Below are 20994 nucleotides of genomic sequence, written 5' to 3' on the forward strand. Positions count from 1 at the left end.
AGAAGGTTCTTGTGCCTTAGAGGTATATGCATCTAAACAGTACCCAAGCAATGGCTGAGTGAGTGATCTAGGCAGATGGTCCAGAGGGCAAATTCCCAGAATCCTTTATACCTCACAGCAGTGAAGGAAAGCGTTAGACAAGAGCCGCAAGAAGAAAAGAGATATGACTAAGAGAGAGTAAGGAGGGCAAAGAAGATACACATTACAAGGACCTGATGTCTGTAAATCATCAGCATTATCTGGTAGCTTAGGATGACAGGAATCAGGTAAGATGCTCCTCCTCAATAAAAGCTAGAACCAAGACCAGAACGGTAGGATGATATGATAGCTATCTCCTAGTGCCAGGATGGTAATTGGCATATTAGTTGCTGGGTGCGTAACCAAGGAGATGAGAATGAGAAGGAGGAGGGTGGGGCCCTGAATTGGACTGGCTATTTACCCAACGTATTGAATTCTGAAGCAGATGTGACTGAGTTACCTGAATTGGCATATTTAAATTTTTTATCATCAGCAAAAATAGTAGTGATGATCTTTATAATTGATGTATACAGAAATAAATTTCATCTTTGTACTTCTAAATATTGTGAATTGTTGTAACTGGCAAGGAGTTAGTAAGGGACTAAATTCCAGAGTAAAGCAAGCCCTTTATAGGTAAGCAGAGCCATATCAGCATTCACACTTGGAGAAAGGTGCCTAAATTGGATATGGGTGGGGATGCAATGGACTTTGGAGAAACTTTGCATGCAGAAGGGGAAATCATCTGGGCTTTTCACAGAAGCATGGGTGGGAGAATGGATTACATCTGGAAGAGAGTCAAATATAAGGGCAAACCACTGAATCATTAATTCTCCTTCATCATTTAGTTTTGCTCAGAAAACAGCATCAGACGAGAGGCTGATGAGGAGAAAGAAATCACGTAGTGCATTATGAAGGTAAGTGGATTCTGCAGCCCACTTAGGGTTGAATCTACAGGTGAACTAAAAATATTTAAAATTTCTGCCAGTCCTGTCCCTCCGCAAACAATGAATATATCAAAAAGGTGGCACGCCAGGGAATTGGGGCTTGAGTTAATCACAGGCAAACTCAATCTATTTACAGCTTCAACCTAGTTCCAGCTCAACATATGCAGGAAGGAATCTGGATGATCAGCCCTCAACCAAGCAGCTCGATGCAGACAAGGGCTTGCACTCTCTGGGAAATAAACAAAACACATATATTGAGTCTCCAATATTCTTTTATACATAATTCTCAACATACAATAAAATACATTACAAACATATGAAGAAGGAGGAAAATGTGTCTCAGACTCAAGAGGAACAGTCAACAGAAGAGAACTTGCAGACAGGCAAGTTATTCAAATTAGCATGTAAGGACTTTAATACAATTATTAACAATTTGTTAAATAACTTAATGGAAAAGATGGATATAGTTTTTGAAGACATGGGAAACTTCAAGAAAAAACAGAAACTATAAAATAGCACAAAGTAGAAATTTTAGATCTCGAAAATTCAATAACTGAAATCAAAATTCTAATGGATTGGTTTTTTTCTTGCAGTACCCAATCTATATCATGACCCAGAGAAAGCTCCATGAAATGGAAGTTAAAACCAAAATGAAATATCAGAAAAACTAAAGTTAGAAAGACTTATATGTACTGGAAAAGAGGAAAAAGAGTTCTCATACATTGCTGGTGGTTGTGTAAATAAAATAGTAAACCACTGTGAACAACCCTCTGCACATGCTTGTAAAATTAAACATATACCTATTTTACATTCTAGCAATTCTACTCTTTGGATTACATGGCCAAGAGAAACAAGAGCATGTATACACAAACAAAGAAGGCATAAGACTTATTCATGATAGTCCCAAACTGGAAACAATTCAAGTGTCTACCCGTAGCACGATCAACTAAAAAATTATGATATATTCATATTATGAGGTACTATCCAGTAGAGAAAAAAGAAATATTACTGCTGTGTGTAACTACATGGATAAATCACAAAAACATTGTGTTGAGTTAAAGAAATAGAATGTACCTACTGTATGATTCTGTTTACATGAAATTCAGAAAGAGAATGAAACTAATTTATGGTGATGGAATTTAGGATGGTGGTTATCTCTGGATGCGTAGTTGGATATTTACTACAAAGCGTCATAGGGATACTACTGGGGAAAAGGGAAATGTCTTGATCTGGGTGGAGTTAACGTAAGTGCGTTCATTTACAAAAATTCATCAAACTGTACACTAAGATTTGTGCATTTTACTGAATTCAAATTATATTGTAATAAACAAAAGGAGGCATTTTGACATGGGCTATTAGAGAGAAATAAGATGTTTAGGAATTTTCTGGATTACACAGCTAAATAAAAATTAATACTAGTAACAAAAGAGTAAATATGTGTTTAGAAATTATCAGCATATAGGATAATATCTATTAAGTGGCCTCTGGTACCATAGTTTTGGGATCTCTCATCTGAAATAGTTTAAACACTCTAGAATCCTGGTGCCTTTATTAGAATCTGATTGTGTACCTCCTGGCTGTGGGAACTGGATCCAGTAACTTATTCTTGTGTTTCTGTGTTCTTATTTGTAAAATAGAGATAATAATAATACCTACCTTATAGGATTATTGTAGAACTAAGTGAGAAAATATATATAATTAGTAGAGTGCTTGGAAAATGACTAGGTATCGATAATTGTTTATTATTATTATTTGTAGTATTCAAACCTATATCTTTTTCAGACACAAATATTAGCTAAAAATAGTCCATGCATCTTTTTTAAGGAAGGACAGAAAAAACAAATAAAGACATTTCATAGTAAAATATTTCTGAGAATTTATTCTAAAACATAATAAAAGATATTTAGGGAAGCAAAAACATTCAGATTTCTCATGTGGAAAGATTTGGGGATAAGAGAGCACTTTATACACACATATGTGTGCATGGATAGACAATTTTATAAATGATGTTGAAAATTTTCACAAAATTGGAGATAAAGGTCATGGACTTTAACATTTGATTACGGGAAAAAATATTCTAAATGCATGCTTGTCCTTGTCATTTTCCATCTAGTCCTTGTTTACAGAATAAATTCCAAAGTCCTTAGTATGACAGAAAACATCTTTATTTGACCTTTTGTGGAGAAGACAATCCCCGCCTGTTCTGTTTTGTCCCTAGAAAAATCTACTGCAACTCCACTGAACCTCCGCTGGGGTATTTCACGGGTTCTGCAATGGCTCTTTGCTCTTCTTCTTTTGCTAGACTATGAATTCCTTGAGTGCAACAGCCTGTTTAACCAACTTTGTATGACCAGAAATTAGTGCCATGAGAGGAGGAATACAGTAGGCACACAAACCATTTACTGAATGAATAACTATTTAATAGAAAGTAGGAAAAAAGTCAGAGCAAATACACACCTGTCTAAAATTATCAAAAACACTCATTCTTTAGATCAATGTAAAACATGAAGAGCAGGGGAGCCAGCATGTGTCTAAGGGGAAAATCCTGAAAATAAAGAGAGAGCAACAGCTTTTCACTGATCATTTTTGGGGCAATAGGCAGCTATGTACAGCCATTCATCAAAAATTACTTAAGAATAAAAAGATGATGATGATGATGAAGTGTGATGAGCTTTAGGTAAAAAAGAGATTATTACTATTATTTTTATTATTTACTATAATGGAAAGGAGAAAGGAAAAAAATTTCTAAAATCCATTCTTGAAAATTAAAACTGTTGGACACTAGGAGTATTGAAACACATATAAACCAGAGCTGTTCTGAATTATACAAACCAAACAAACCCAGAAAAACGGGAAGAGAAGAAGGTGACACAAATATCAAGGAAACAATGACTGGTGAAAAATGGCTAGATTTACAAAAAGTTTATTGGGGTATTAATGATCATGTTTGGTTGTAGGAAAACTTTAAACATGTATTATATCTATAACACTTTTACATAAAAAATTATTTTCTTTCTATCTTTTAGGTTGTTTTATGAGCTGTTGGTAAACAAAAATGCTGAGTTTACCTGTGTGAAAGTGCTCAATTCTTCAGAGCACTTGAAAATTGCCGGAGAGGTAAAGCAACCAATTAAACATAGTCTTTTGAGATTTAAGTTTCCTGTGTCAATTTAACACTTCTGCCTAATCAAAACTCTTGATTGACACGTCCTCATATCATAGCATTTGCAGCCTGCCAGAAATTCTTTGTCTCTGTGAGAGATTGACAGGCAACCTTAATAAAAAGTGTTTCATGAGTCCCTTTTAAACCTCCTTTCTATGAATACACCTACCTTCTTCTTGGGAAAAAAAATAATAGTTCAACTCTTGGTCCTTTTCTTTATGGTTAAATGCGTCATTTTGTTTGTTTCAATTTGTCTAATATTGAGACTGAAGTTTTAAGCTCTGATGGGAGGCCGTTTTTCTTTCTCTAGATTTAATTCCCAGTTTTCAGGAAACAAAGAGATGAAACAATTTTCTAAGTGTACTGAATGTATGATAGATTTAAAAGGGCCATAAATTCTTTGTAATTATTCCCATCGAGAGGTAGAGTGGAACTCCCCCTCCTTCAGGACTTGCTTGATGGCTAAAATGTGGGAGACGTCTGGAGTTAGGTTATACGAGGCCTTCCAGACTCTGCCTTGGTCTCTTGGAACTCTTGCTTTTAGAGCCATGAGCTGCCTTGGAGGAAGCCCAGGCCACGTGGAGAGAATGAGGAGGATGAGGATGCTAAGACACCTTGTGAAGAGAGAAAGGACCAAGAGCACCAAAGCTCCAGACATGTGAGTGAAGACACCATCTTGGAAGTGGATACTCCAGCCCTAGCCAGCCCAGCAGGTACTGTGTGGACCAGCTAAGCCCTAACCCCACAGAATCATGAACAATAAAAAAAATGTTTGTTTTAAGCCGCTAAGTTTTGAAGGTAGCTGGTTATGCAGCAGTAGTTAACCGTAACAAATGGGAATCTACTGACAACTTCTTGAGATATATTTGTAAGATCAACTTTGCTTTCTCCTTTAGCATTTTTATCATGGAGATGCTTCAGTAGATCATTTGGATAAATAATAAAATAATTATTAAATTATAAAGGGAAGAAAAGTTATCCAATTCGCATGTGATACGGTCACTCAGAATGTTCAAAATAGAACTTTTGATTACAGAAATAATAATAACAAAAAATTAATCTTCACACCCATCCTTAATTTTCCTCCAAGCAATGATAAAGTGTCAGCCATTTCTAACTGCCCAAACATTTCTGCAGAACAGTTTGTGCCTTTTTGACCTGGCTGAGAATTGATGAGAGAAGAGGATGTCAAGTTCATAAAAATGACAATGCTTCTGTCATTAAGGGATACATTAATCTCTGTCAGGGGAAGACCTTTCATTTGAGGGACAAGATAAAATTTGAATGTTGAAATTTGATTCCAATTGAAAACAAGCCTTTAATAACTAAACTTCATTTGGGATGCAATAGGTTCATTTTTTCTTACTTGTAAGGGTGGACATTTAACATAAAAATGTCACATTTCTACCTAAACAATAAAATTCCAAAGTGAGCTTTAATTTTTAGGAGAAAGTTTCTAAGATTTTTCTAGACAAAAATATTGAGTTAGACTTTATTTTTACCCCCTTTTAAAGTATTATATTGCTGCTTTTAGTCTTCTGAATCAATATAAAAGTGGGCCTTCAAAACCCTAATTTCATGAGTTTTTGACAGGTAAGAAAATTGTGAGAGAAGGAGAAGCATACTCACCCTGATAACCAAGGATTAAAAGAAAACAAAGTGTTTTGAAATAGAGACTGACAGAAAGTATGGTTTCTTCCCAGTCTTGATAGAAAACCAGTTTCATGCTCCAGACACTGCCATAGCTTGTCATATCTTGTCAAATCACTAAGAGGCCATCTTAAGAGGGAGGTCACTGGAGTTTCAGGAGACAATGTTCCACGAATATTTTCATGTTTCTTCAGAGTCAGGGCTTTCTGAGAAGAGAGTGCTAGCAATCTGGGTTAAAAGATGAATGGAAGGCAAGCACATCTTGGAAGTTAAATTCATATACCTCAGGGAGAGATTTACAGATTTATCTCCCCTGGAACCATCTGTTGAGATTACAAGGGTAATGGTTCTAGAGACCTTGTCCCCCTCTCCTCAGGGAGAATTTGTTCATTTGAAAGATGAGGTCTCTCTTCTGAGGGGAGGAGGAGCAAGTATGCCAGGCATCGTATGAAAGCTCTGAGATTCCTAATTTCGGAGTTCCTCTCCTGTGACACAGACCCCACCCCTTGCATACACAGGTACACCTGGCTGTCATCATATCACCCTGTAGGGGTTGGGGTATGGGAAACTAAGGCAAGACGTTCCGTAAATAATCAGTCTATTCTTTAAGCCAGAAACCTCATGTCTTCTGTCAGGACACAATAAATACAGGTATGAAAACTTAACAGGACTGTGATCTGTGGCAGAAAAGCCCCCATCCTTGCGAGGAAAGCTATGATGTTGCGGGTTTGGGGCTCCTTGAGCCTGCTAATCAGGTTTCTATCCTTATTCTTTCTTTGTAATCTCTGAAAAATAAAGTATTTTAATAAAGGTCCCGCTATTTGTTGGAAAGTATTATTAAAGATAAAAATTAAGCATTTATTTTTTAAATAGAATTACATAAAAATTGTAGCTGGTCCCCAAACTCTGTGCATCACCAGAATTTGAGAGCGAGGGCAGAAACGGTCACTAGTGAAGTGGAGAATCATTTCTCTCACTTACATGAAAGGTGTGGGGTTAGTGGGGAAAGGGGGCAGGTTCTGCCAGCTTTACATCTCCAGTCTCGGCACAGTGCCTGTGTTAGCTAGTTCTCAGTAAACTTTAATGGAGGTAAATCATAGGAGTAGTTTATCCTAAGAAACAGTTTGTATGTTTATGGCTCCTGGGATCAGAGACCCATTCCCAAATCCCATCGATTCAATGAAATGATGAAACTAATCTAAAACAGCCTATAATCTGATCACATTTAATATGTACATCATGAAGTCATCTCGTCATGATAGAAGAATAATGGTCTGCACAGAGGCTTGAATAGGAAGACAAGAAGAGGCACCTCCATCATTTTGGGGTGACTGGCAGACTGGAGTTTCCAGGCTGCTTGATAGTTACATGCTTATAGTGAAAAAGCCAGAGCTGGTCTGGAGTTAACAAAGGTTAAAGTGAAAGCCATACATCAAACAATTTGCTTTTTGTATAATCCAATTCTCTTCGTTTATATATATATTTGTGATGGATAGAACATCAATCAGCCATTAGTCATTACCTGTGGCTAGTCACTTTTTCGGTTGATTACTTAAAGGATGGCGCCTTCATGTACTACATCTCCAGTGTAGTTGCAAAGTACAAAGATAACTGCAAAGTTCTAGTAGTTGACATAAAAAAACCCTGTCTATGTAACTGGAGTGAGATCAAGACATTGCAGACTTCTGATTATTTTTATTATCTTTTGCATTTTACCCTGACCATTAGTCACTGATGCCCATTCATAAGAATGCAGTTTTTCATAACTGCTTGGGCATAGAATGCAAGTTTTTAAATTTTCCCTAGTTGATATTTTATAAAATATAGCTTAATAAATTCTTTAGGTGAAACGGGACAAAACATTTCACCATCTAAAAAATGGCAGATACATGTCCACTAACACTAGACAGTTTATTCAAATGGCACTTATGACTGAAGCAGTAATATAGTAACATACATTGGGTGAGTGGCCTGCAATTTCCTCGAGTGATGGAAGGGTGACTATTGCCATCTAGGATAAAGGCTTATGGTCCAGGGAGGTCCTTGCCCTTGGGAAATAGCCATCTACTTTCCTGCTGGGTAAAGACTCCTCTCACTCTCAGGCCCTCTGAGCTTGATGACAATATGGATTAAAGTCATCATATATTTTCCTTAACTCCAAACCTATGCTTAACAGACAACATTTTTTCCTGAATTTTGCTTCTAAGAAAATGTTGGATATTGGAAAGAAAATAATATGGGGCCAAGCAATATGCCCTTGTGTTCTCTTTGTATTGAGGAGCCAGTTGGAATTCTATGCCTTGTAAGATTTGCTAACGCAGATCAACCAATCTCAAAATCTGCTCTAAAACCCTTGATACTGTGGAGCCCCGAGCCCACAGGGTCAATGATAGACCCCAGAGCTGTTCAGATTCCAAAGAAGTGTAGACCCTCTTAAGTCAGTCTTTGATCTGAAACTTGAAACATAAGAGAGATTTGAGAGCAGGGGTTAGGTGATAGTACAATGACTCCCAGGGACACGGTTTATTTTCATACTGTATTCTGGAAGAAGAAAACAACTTTTAAAAGGAGCCCCTGCCACAAATGTGAAGAATAGAGAGAAGAAAGAACGAAGTAATAGTATCCTTGCTGATATCCTGAAGGACACTTTTAATTTGAGGTTTGGTTTTTCATGTTCTGCTGTTATTATATGGAGGCGGGTATTTTTTTTCTGCATTGCTTAGTATTTAAAAAATATTCAGCTGAGACTAAAAGATGGAAAATTACTGACAAATGGGTGGAGGAGTAAAAGGGATAAAATGATGCATGACACTGAATACTGAAGCTAGAAATCCACAAAGCTAAATAAATGGAAAACCTGAAGAAAGGAGATTGAAGAAGATAGGGGTTAGAGAAGAGCAAAGTGGAGAGGAAGTAAGCCAAGCTGAGGCTGAGCAGTCAAAGTGAGTGATGCCCTATCGAAGTCAGGTTCCTGCTTCTGGCATGGAGATCCCTGAGCCAGTGCCTGAGTTCAGCTGGGCGCTCTTCTAGAGCCTGAGGGCACATCACTGAGCAAGACAGTTATTGTCCCTATTCTCATGGAGCATATTATTTTAGAGAGGATGGAGACAAGGAGATAGATATAAAACAGTAAACAATGAAAATACCAGTTTCATTGCAAACAGAATATACCAGACAGAGGTACATGATACGCTGTATTAGAGTGATAATGATTATCCGATGGTGATAAACACAGAGGTCAAGGGAGGGGGTGACAGAGGGAGTTTTTTGAGATTGGGTGGTTAGGAAAGCTGTGCTCATGAGGTGACAGTTGTGGTGAGATCTGAACTACAAAACGGAGCCAACCACGAGAAGACCCCAAGGACAAACTTTCCAGGTTAAGAGAGGGTGCAGGGCAGAGGCCTAAAGGTGGGAGCAAGCTTGGCCTGCTTAAAAGTCTACGTGGAGGCCGGTGTGATGGGAGCAGAATGACGCAGGACGTGAGTACAGGGAGAAGGGGACAGGGAGGAGGCAGGGGCAGGTTACGCGGGGCAGGGGTTACCTGCCAGGGGACCGAGTTTAGGTTTTATTCTAAGTAAATTTAGAAAACTTCAGAGAATTTTGGGAAGAGATTTAACAATGAAACTATACATAATCAAAATCCTGCTTATTTTCAGTTTTGTAACATGTGAATTCAAACAACAAGTTGGGTCTTCAAAAGTCAGTGTAGATTCTTATGGAAATAGACACTAAATATCCTTAGACTTTATTTTAAAACAAGAATGAATCTGGTAATTTCTAAGGCAATTTCCAATTTTTTAAGCTACTTCTAAAAAAACCTACATTTGGCTTCAGTGGAAAGCAAAAAGAGATTATTATTATGCATCTTTGATCTATTTTGAGATGAAATGTGTTTTTTTCAAAAAAAATTAATGTTTAAAACAACATTTTATTAAATATCCATTAAAAGAATTTTAAAATGTGTGATATAAAATTACAGTTTCTGAAGATGCTGCAGAAATCAATTAGAATGAGAAATGAATTCATCTGTTCTGCCCACGTGAAGGAGAGACTGACACTGAGAACACGAGAAATAAAGAGCCACAGGTTAGAGTCCTTGGTTTAGAAACAATTCCCACCTAAAGAAAGAGGTACTTGTAACAAAAAGGTCAAGGAATAAAGAGAATACAGAAAAATATATAAAAGCACAGAAAGAGGAAGAGACTAAGTTCTATACACTTTTCTCCTAAAAGGCCTTCAATTTCCTCGTAGTCAATTTTTTGTAAAGGAATTTAAAGCTCCAATTCCTTTTCTGAGAATGCCCAGAAAAATAATACCTACAACTGACTCAAAATAGGATTTTTTAAAACCAAAAATGTGCTGTTATGAATTGTCTCAGAATATCTATTGTTTCAAAATTGACTTTGACATTTTCCCATATGATTCAGAGACAAAAGTTATTTCATTTAATAATAATAATAGAAGAATACTCAGGAGCTATGAGTAGAAACGATAAATTTTGCATCTTAGAAGCATAAACTAATGTTTGCTAAACTTACCTATATTTATTTAGGAAGCATGGTGAATTATGCATATATAAAAGTGTGTGAATTCATTCCAAAAGACATGCATTCAGCGGAGTTTTAAAGTCTTTCTCTTAGAAATATGTCCTTCTGTGAGTTTCTTTTTCCTAATATACTAAATCTCCCCTTAAGATGTTTTGATGTGATCAAATCATGAATTGTGGCATTATAGACAATCAGCCATTTGGTGTATATTGATGCTATCAAGGCAGGGTTTGAACAATGTTTCCTGGGACATTATCTTAAATGAGGCATCAGTGTATGTTTGCTAAGTGAACGAACTAAGGAAGGAAAGAGGGAGGAAGGGTAGGAGTGAAGGAGGAAGGAAGAAAACTTTTCTGCCAGAACCATTGTGCCATCACGGTCATTGCACCAGTATAAATGCACCTCAATCTGTTCAAAGAGCACCCTAGGAGGTCTTTAAAGATAGAAAGGTAGACACACACTCCATCCTGCCTAACTTACTGTCTCTGGGGGGAAGTATGTGTCTGAACTCAGATGGACCTGTGTTTGACTCCTAGCTCAAACCCAGACATTTTCATTTCGGAGAACAAAATGAATCTCTCTGAAATCCATTTTGCTCATCTGTAAAATGGGGATAATGGTATCTACTTCAGAGCGATGAAGCTCAAAGGAGATACTGTTTCTTGAGCAACATAGCAGAGTAACTAAGAACTTATGAACAATAGCTGTTTTGCTGTTACAAGGATGAGTCAAATAACACAGACAAATCACTTTGCCTTTTCTTCTTCCTTATTAAAACAGCTTCCTGTATGAGTGACAAATGGGACAAGTGTTTGGAGGTAAAGGGTCTTTTCCTTCAATTAACTGCATGCTGCCTAAGGGGCAGGTGTAAAAGAAGAGATTGATGATTATAATCAATAATGGTTCCTTTCCCTTCTGAGCCCTTTTTGAGTTCTTAGCCTTCTTAAAAGAATTCTGCCTGTCTTATGTAGAATATGAAAATATTAACATTATTGACATTGGAAAAACACAGTGATAACTGTATCAATCATATAATTATTTGATATTAAGCTACAAATAATAATGGCTTACCAAAAAAAATAACAAAATATATGTAAACTGATATCTTTGTTATAAATTTAGTTTGTAAAAGCAAAATAATTTCTAAAAATACACATTAAGATTTATTCATGAAATCTCTTTTCCTTTAAATGAACAAATAATTAATTCAGTAACTATTTTGATGCAATGCTTTTTCCATTAAAGTACAAACCCGACTTTAATGTTGAACAGATTAATTGAGAAGTGGGAAGCTGCTGGAGGGAATCAAAGTTCTCTGCCTTCAGTTTCTGGTCTACATACTCAAGAGGCTGTGTAAGATCCGTTCCCTGGGAATGCTAGTCGGCTAACAAGGAGGAGAAATAAATCCCGGCATATTTTAAATAGAGCAGGGTTGCTTATGAAAAAGAGTTGAAAAACTTATGTTAACTTCAGCCTTCATGATTTATACAATAGCAACCTCTCAAAACCAATACCAGAAACTTATAGTCTAAACCTCATATAGCTTGTATTAAGTAGTTCGTAAGTGTGGGAGACAGGGAAGAATCCACTGGCAGAGAAAAGAAAAGAAAATATTGAAAGTAAAAGTAGGTCATCAGCATGTTAGAAGGACATAAAAACTTGGAGGCAAGTGAAAAAGAAGAAAATAATGCAAGGATCCACAACACACTGCCTTTTTTCTTTTATTTTCTTAGTATTATGCCTTTAACATTTTATTTATCACCTATTAAAGACTTTCCTTTTAGAAATAGGTATGGAGTCATTTTGGTATGTATGGAAAGAAAAGGGAAATAAACTTGAGGCCAATTGTGGTGACAGAATATTTAATAAGTTAGATACATAGAGTTATTAATTCTAAGGTTGTGGTATTTGTTTTCATTTTTACATGAACTTTTGGCCTGGAGTTATTTCTGACTGAGGTCAGATTGGTCACTTGATACCAGAATCAAGACATAAGAGTCAAGGCAGGTTCCTATTTCTGTATTGGAAATTCACCTACAGATCTTAGATTCTATTTGGCTTATACACATCTCCTCACTCGGATAGAACAAGAAAATGTGACGTGTGTGAGACTTTAGGGGATAGGAGTTGGGGAAGAACTGAGATAAAGATGAAGAATGGCCCCTCAGAAGGAGGCCTGGGAGTAGGGGGAGGTCTGCTTTCAGGTGATGTGTATTCTCACAGTCTTAGAGTTTCTACCTGAGTATTGTTCCCAAACAAGTTCTCAGTAAATATTTGCTAATTGGTTAGCATTACAGATAAGAGCAAGTATTCTAGGGGGAAAGAAAAGCTTTTTTAAAAAAATTCTGTTGAAGTCTTTCTTTTATATAATAGGTCCATTTTAAGTAAAATTTTATCCTTCTAATCTTATACACACCAGTTCCTTCAGAACTGATCCTATAAATAAAGACTGAAGTTGGCTGGTAATGGAATAGCAAGAATGTATACCTGGGCATGATGGATAATCAAAACTCAATGATCTTGGCTTTTATGCCAACCTATGGACTAATACATAGTGATTGACTTCAATTGAAATAAAATCCTGCATGGACTAGAATCCCAAATATGGTGCAGATCGTGGCAGCTTCTGACATGAGAAAGAAGGAGGGAAACAGACAATTGGATGTCAAATTGTAGGCAATACTAGAATATCCTGGCATCTTTGTGCCTGCGCCAGGTGGTTTGCTGCTTGCTGCAGATGTGCCTGTATTGCCACCTGGGAGCATGAATCACTGCTGATGTCTCATCATCCCCACCATCTGTCATGTCAACCACGGCAGCATGGCTGGCGGCTGAGTGAGGCTGTGGGGCACACAGGCAGAGCTTCACTGGCACATTCCAGGATTCCATCCTGCCTCTACTGTTCTACCGCTTGAAAACTAAAGGCCTAGGAGACTTCAGGACTCAGCACAGACTACCTTTACTGTATGTTTGACAATGATTACGATGCTAATAAAAGTGCAGATAGGGAAGGTAAGGGCAAGTCAGCAGTACTAAGAACTGATAACAGCTCCTTTTATGGTCCCTTAGGACAATATTTTGCCCATTTGTGTGGTAATATCCATAATCACAGGCTACTTCCTGAAGAGATATACCTTCATTAATAAGCCCAAATGAGAGTTTAAGTAGACAATTCCCTGCCTTACTAGCAGGCCACTTTTAGACAGAGATATCCCTAGGGTAAGGCACACTAGGTTCCTATGACTTGCCGGGCTACAGATGCAGTGACTCAGAAAGGAGCAGGTGGTAGGGAGAGCAAGGTAGCCTGGTCATATAATGTGAAGTGTTTCAATGCCTTCATTCTCCCATATGAATCTCATCATCATGGCCAATGTAGAGTCACAGACATTGTACTGGCTGTTTGAGACTCATCTTGACATATTTTACCTGCTTAAACATATTTTCTGTTAGGTGGAGAGAGGTAAAGAGGGGAGATACCAACTCTCTCTAGGCCCAAATCTAGCCTAGGCTATTCTCTCTGGGACAGGGCAGGCCTTGCTCAAACGGCCTGGCAGCACTATAGCCAGGGCAACCCAAGCTGCTAGAAAGGGGCCTCATTTTCTGGGCCCTCCTTGTGGAAGAAGGAACTGCCTAGGGCTAATCGAAAATGCAACCATGGGAAATCAGAGGGGCCCAGCCGTGGGGCTGCTGACAAGAGTTGGGCATCAGCTTTCTCACGGTAAAAACACAGGGATTTTCTAGTTTACACTTCCAGTGGGCGTTTTTTCTCTTGGTTGGACTGTGACTTCACACACTTGGGTATTTCATTCCTGTAGTTCCCCTTCTATAAACTATGCACAATGGGCTCAACTCTTAGATTCCGAAATATCTCAGCTCTGACGAAGCTGCTTTATGCTAAGTCTGTATGATTAAAGTGACATAAATAGTCCAGCAGTGACGTGTTGGTGTTCACTGCAGATGGCTTCTGCACTCAGCTGGCTGAGAACATATAGAAGAACTGTTTCTGGTGTCAGGAATTCTGAGCCTTGTTTCCTCCTGGCCGAGGTCCAGAGACTTGTGAGCAAGTAGACCGAAGAAACCCTTTCCCAACACAGTGCTACTCAGAGGGAGCTAGCAAAGTGGTGGAAGACTGAGATGGAAAGCCCGAGGAGGCTCTAACTGAGCAAAGCATCACCAAACTTAGCTCTGTCCAGAATGAGCATACAGCAGAAGTGAGCTGCATGGTGGATCAGACGCGTTCATGGTGTCAGCTAGACCTCTGCTCCCCCTCGTCTTCTACAGCACCCCAACTGAGAAGCCGTGGGTGAGAGTGGAAAGACAGGTGCTTCAGATTCAGACAGCAATAAATGTAAATCTTAACTCTACAGTATGCCATATATGGTACGAACTCAGGGCAAGTTACTTAATCATTCATGGCCTCAGTTTCCCTAGCTGTTGAATGAAGAAAATAACACCTCAGAGCTGTAGTGAGGATTACATTTAAAAGGACAACGCAAGTAAAATGCACAGTGTGCTGCTAAGTGGACAGCAGATGATCAATAAGATGATGTTGAAGCTTGATGGAATTGTTATTGGGGTGGCATTTAAACAGAACATCCATAGCTGTCCAAATAAGGGTAATGCCAATAGTGTACATATATTGTGCTTTAGGTTGCATTCACATTGTGTTGCCCTTCAACCTTAAAGAGATTTTAAGTAGAATCTACTACACAGAGAGAAAAACACTCTTAATTTTACTAGGATAATTCCAATAAATTTTCAGTCAGCAAATATTGCGGTGCCTTAAAAAGAAATAGGAAAGCTCAATGCAAAATTATAAAATAGAATTTAAATGCACTTACGTTAATTTCAATATAGTGTGCACATGAATAATTAAGTTCAAATGAGATCTCTGCCTTCCCTTGTTTCATCAGTATAATGTAGAATGCCACTTCAACCCTGGGCAGCTGCCTCAGGACTCTTGAAGACTCCGGGTGTTTGAAATGAGGCCTTTACCTTTCTTCCTCAGTAAAACTCTCTGTTACTTCAATTGTCTAAGTTAAAGAAAAGAGCAGACCCTGATTTCTTTTCTTCATTAATAAAATCATTAATAATTACTATTTAGTAATAGATCTTCCCAAATGACTATCTTTACTGCATGTTAATACCTTCACTCTTCAGGAAAATAAAACCTGCAAAAGAGCTAACTGACGTAATGTAGGAAAATAAGTTATTAAAGTAAGGGTTTGTGAAGGCCAGAGACAATATTAGAGCAGAGATCAATTGTAAATTGTTGGCCCTGTCAAGATTTTTAATGTCTAAAAGTGCCATGAATTCCTTTCTAATGAATCTGACATTATTAAAATTATATGTTATAGTCAAGGAGAGTGCCATGATGTTTGTCGCAATATTAAGCAATGTTATTTTTTTGAGGGCCCCTAGAATATCTTCACTAAAAGACATTGTTACTATGTGAGGAATCCATCACTAAGGCAAATGCCATATGGCCTCCTGGCAATCAGTTCCAAATAATGGTAAAAATTTACAACAATCACTTTCAAATAAATTTTGATGCAGATTTTAGTCTTATTGTGTGAAAAAAGAGTACATCTGAAAGTTACATAATGTGATAATCCAATGTCACTGTTATAAAAACAAAAATTAAAATTAAAAAAAGGATAAATAAATGATGTCAAAAAAATAAAGACAATCAAAGTGCAGAACAGTATGTACAACATGCTACATTTTGTGCATAAAGGACAAAAAAATAAAGTATCCTTTTTGCTTAAGAAACTGGAAAGACATGCACGCAAATGTACATCCACCCAAAACAGTGGTTATGTGTGGTCAGGGGCAGATCGAGTGGATGGGGCATGGGACTGATAGCTGTAGACATTTAAAAATTTCATTTGATTTTGGAACCATGCAAATGTGTTACCTATATACAAAACGAAATTTAAAAAATATGCCTGCATGAGTTCCTCTTGCATGAATTTCCATTTCCTCTTTTTTTTTTCTTGAGGAAGATTAGCTGTGAGCCAACACCCGTGCCCATCTTCCTCTACTTTATCTGTGGGACACCTGCCATAGCATGGCTTGACAAGTGGTGCTAGGTCGGCACCCAGGATCCAAACTGGCAAACCCTGGGCTGCTGAAGCGGAATGTGTGAACTGAACTGCTGCGTCACTGGGCTGGCCCCTGCATTTCCTCTTAAATTTCTTGAATGAGATTATGTTTTTCTACAAACTGGAAACCACTGATTAGGTTTTAAGAAAGAACGATAAATGAAATTAAATGAGATAATTTCCTGTGTATATATGATTGCGAAATTATAATTGTAAAATTAATTTTATAGTCATAATTTCCCCACTGATTTTTTTATCTTTGAGCCATCTACCAACCCATATTAAAAGCTATTTCTGACCTGTTCTTGGTTCAGTGTGATCAGAAAGTTGAAGAGATTGAGGAGGATTACATGCCTGGATTGTAAATTATTGAATAAGGAAACTGCTCAATTTAACCACTTATGAAGACTAGAATTTAAAGCATGATAATACACATAGCACGCCCATAATCCCTTATTAACCTTACCAGTCTGTGTAGCAAGCACATTTTGGTGAGTATGACCACTAAGAAATATATCAAATGTGACTAAAAGGAAACAACACAACTTTTTCAGTGTTTTTGAAAAAGAATACTGTTATACCTGTGTTTTATTATAAATAACCAGGTTCTGTCATATTTTATCTTCTTGCCAGCAAATGAAGGACATTGTTTCATAAAGCTATTTCTAAAATGTTTCATTTCTAAAATGTACATGAATATTTAATTAAATCATATTTCCTTGAGAAAATAAAGTTCATTCGCATTTATAGCAGACAGTTGTGAGGAGTACATAATTGTCATAAGACCAGGGTAGCCAGTACCGGTTGCTTGTGGAACAAAACTCCTCAAATTTTAAAACTTTTTTTTAAAAAATAAACATACAATCATAAGTGTTCATTTACTTTAAAAATTCTAAAGATGAAGAAAATTATTGTCTATAGATTTAAGTCCTTGTATAAATTACAAAACTCAAGTTTATGTTACAGAGTCCCTTCCCCATAGGAAGCATAAAGCACTTTTGTGGTACCTTTCACCAGTAAATATTTGTATCACATTGAATTTGACAAACAAAATAAAAATTGATATTGCATCTTTAAGCTCCAAGAGGACATTCTTCTAAGCTGTCTCTCATGATGAATGAGCTTCAAAAGTCATCTGATTGCCACAATTTAACTCAATCTCAAATAAAGATATAGAAAAGTAATACATATGTTGACTTCAGTAGAAATCTGAAATATCAGTGAACTGCAGACTCTTCTTGCTTGAGGTCAACAAACACCCTTTGGAAGACAACCAAGAGTAGTTTCAGACCAGTACAACACAATAAAATTATAACAATAATAATTATAATAAAAATAACAATAATAAAATAAAAATAACAACAACCAACAATGAGGTAAACTCCCCTTTAAAAAGGCAACATGTGTTGCCTGGACTGTCAGGAGAGAGTTCGATTGTACCTGACACCCAAATGTTTTTCCAACCAAAGTTCAGCCAGTTGCATGGTTGAGGCAAAAGTACTTGCCTTGGATCCTAAGCACATCTTATACTGCTTAGGGTCCAAGTTAGGGTCACAATGAACTGGATGAAAAATATGCACCACTCCTACTTCTTGACTTCTGAAGGGCCTTAAGCCAGATAGAATAACTTTATTATAGAGATCTACATCTTCCAGTCCCCAGCCTTGTATTGAGGTATCAAATCCACCTGCACCCAGAAGATCACTTTTATAAATACAGGTAATTCCATATCCATAGTCTCTCCAAAATCCAGACTTCTTTGAGAAGACAAAGTCATCATCAGTGGGAGGATTTCCCCCATTGGTTACCTTTGGGTCATACTGGCTAAAGATGATGGGGTAGTACACCTGTCGTCCCTGAATTGTATTGTCTCTACATCGTTGGAGAAAGTCTCCTCTGAAGATCAAGTCAACATCACAAAATAGCAGCAAAGTATCATTGTCAAACTGGGAAGAAGCCATTTCAAGACCAAGACCTCTGGAAAACTCGCCCTTAATGGGGATCAGGGTCATTTCTGCTTTAGGGTACTTGTTCTGATATTCTTTTATCAGCTCAATATGCTTCTCAGAATCTTGGCCAGAATCCCTACTGAAAAGGACGATGACCAGCTTTACATTCTGCTTTGGGATAAGACAAGTATTTTCAAAGTTCTCCATGAATCTCAAGAAAATGTCATACCTGCCAATGAGAGGAACAAGAATGTGTATTTTCTTTTCATTGTGCCCTCCCATTTCTTTGGCACCTTGAAAAGGAGACAATATATTTAAAGAATTAGACATAAAGGAGAATGACTGAGTCTCGCTGTTAATACTCTCCACAAGACTGTTGACATCTAGCTCCTCAGTTTCTCTAAAGAAAGGCTTGCTGAACAACTGCTGAAGGTAGGCATGACGTCTCACTGGCACAGTCAGTTTCCTCCCCTTGTGTCTTTTGTACAAGAGGAGTAAATCCAAAATGTACTCCACCCCATGCATGGGATCAACCCTGCGGTAGCCATACTGAATTTCCTTGAAGTCAATGAGCCGTCCCCTGCTCTTGGCATTCTCATTGATCATCTCCATCACCTGTAGCACAGTGTCATCCAGTGCTGTTCTCAGGATGCTGTTGATGCTCTGTCGAGGAGGCTGGTTCTCAGATGCCGAGTAAAGGAGCTTCCCTGTCAGGAACTCCCATTCTATCACTTCATCTCTCTCTCGAGGCTGGAAGTGATTGAAAGAAGGCATTACTCCCAGCTGCTGGTCCTCTTTGCTCACCTCACTGTTACTGAGCTTGCTCATCAGAGCGCTCTCCCGGTGGAGCTGGATGGTACGGTAACGAAGTTCAGAAATTTTGCGACTGAGCATGTAATTATGAAGCCTGTATTGGTAGGCAGGCCTTTTGTTGGGATGAAGTGTTATGGCTGCATGGATTTTGCTATTGTGAAGGTCTTGGATATAACCCTTCCGATTGTGTTCATAATTTTCATGGAACAGTTGCTGCATCTGAAAAGTAAAAAGAAATCAGGAGGTTAGAATAAATTTAGAAAGAAATAAAGCAAAATCTAAAACATTTAATTAAAATATTTAATAAAAATCTGGGGCCGACCCGGTGGCACAGCAGTTAAGTTCGCACGTTCCGCTTCGGCGGCCTGGGGTTCACTGGTTTGGATCCCGGGTGTGGACATGGCACCGCATGGTAAGCCATGCTGTGATAGGTGTCCCACATACAAAGTGGAGGAAGATGGGCACGGATGTTAGCTCAGGGCCAGTCTTCCTCAGCAAAAAGAGGAGGATTGGCAGCAGTTAGCTCAAAGCTAAGCTTCCCCCCCCCAAAAAATTAATAAAAATTAGTTACATGGTATTTCATAACAAAAATGACTTGTAAAATTTATATTTAAAAGAAATGAAAATGGGGGCTGGCCCCATGGCCGAGTGGTTAAGTTCGTGCGCTCCACTTCAGTGGCCCAGGGTTTCGCCGGTTCAGATCCTGGGTGCAGACATGGCACTGCTCCTCAGGCCATGCTGAGGCAGTGTCCTACATGCCACAACCAGAGGCACTCACAACTAGAACATACAACTATGCCCTGCGGGGGGAGTGTTTTGGGGAGAATAAAAAAGATTGGCAACAGTTGTTAGCTCTGGTGCTAATCTTTAAAAAAAAAAAAAGAAATGAAAATGGTTTTAAAATGTCAAATTCATATGCTCAAATACGACAAACTAACCACCTGTCAATATATGCAAATACTGCATACTAACCACCAGGTATATGTTTTGAAGAAAAGAATCTTTGTCCCTCTATTTATTCTAAAATCAACCCCAAATATCAAAGAAAACAAGACTGGAATATACCCATAGCCCCATAATAAATCATTGTGAGGGAGAGGCAGAGCGGGTAGAGCATGGACTTTTCAAAATAGGGAGGTTCTCTGAGGAGTAAACCCAATTCCTGTTGCTTGGAAGGCCAAATCAGCCCCATAGGAGATGTAAATTTTATTCAGTATCCTGATATATCATCTTTACAGAGTAAGTTCTTGGTAAGGTAAGATGGAACAGAAACTAGATTGATCTACACTACTGACCTGAAGGATCATATCCAAAATTAGACATGCTTGACATCCTTCTGAACCAGAAAGGCTCTCTGCTAGTCTAGAAGAAGCTCACTACCTCAGGCAGAAACGAAAATGAGGAAAACTGTCGAGTTATAAGATCAGACTTCAAAGTGCTAGCTGACTCCTCTTCCTCTGCCAGGCAATAAAGAAACCTCCATCGCACCCTCTAAGATAAGGGAGAATGGAGGAGGAGGAGGAGGGGGAGGAGGAGGAGGACAATTGCCAGCGGCAGCAGCAGCATGAGATATCCGCAAATATACTGATGCACAAGGAGGAAAGGAATATGGCAAACTTAAGCATATATATCCAAAACAGGCAAAAATTATAAACAAATCAAATAAATTAAAATACAATCTCCAAAAAAATGACTCAAGGAAAAGATAAATAAGCTTAAAGATAAATAAAACCACTGATAGTCACATTACAAGAAGCATGAAGTGAGATTTGTGGAAAACGTAGGAAAAAGACACTTGAAAAAATT

The 20994-nt window shown here is 37.9% G+C and overlaps 1 protein-coding gene across 1 annotated transcript in view; it reads right to left on the minus strand.

Moving 5' to 3' along the window:
* Nucleotides 1–1228: 1228 nt before the first annotated feature.
* The window catches only part of CHSY3 (chondroitin sulfate synthase 3), a 255986-nt gene continuing 236220 nt past the window's right edge, over nucleotides 1229–20994 (minus strand). Inside the window, exon 3 of the mRNA XM_014859511.3 lies at nucleotides 1229–19407. Coding sequence (XP_014714997.1) covers nucleotides 17845–19407 — 1563 coding nt within the window. The 3' untranslated portion in view covers nucleotides 1229–17844. The remainder of the gene's footprint in view (nucleotides 19408–20994) is intronic.

The sequence above is a fragment of the Equus asinus genome, chromosome 9, assembly GCF_041296235.1.
Source record: "Equus asinus isolate D_3611 breed Donkey chromosome 9, EquAss-T2T_v2, whole genome shotgun sequence".
Classification (NCBI taxonomy): Eukaryota; Metazoa; Chordata; class Mammalia; order Perissodactyla; family Equidae; genus Equus; species Equus asinus.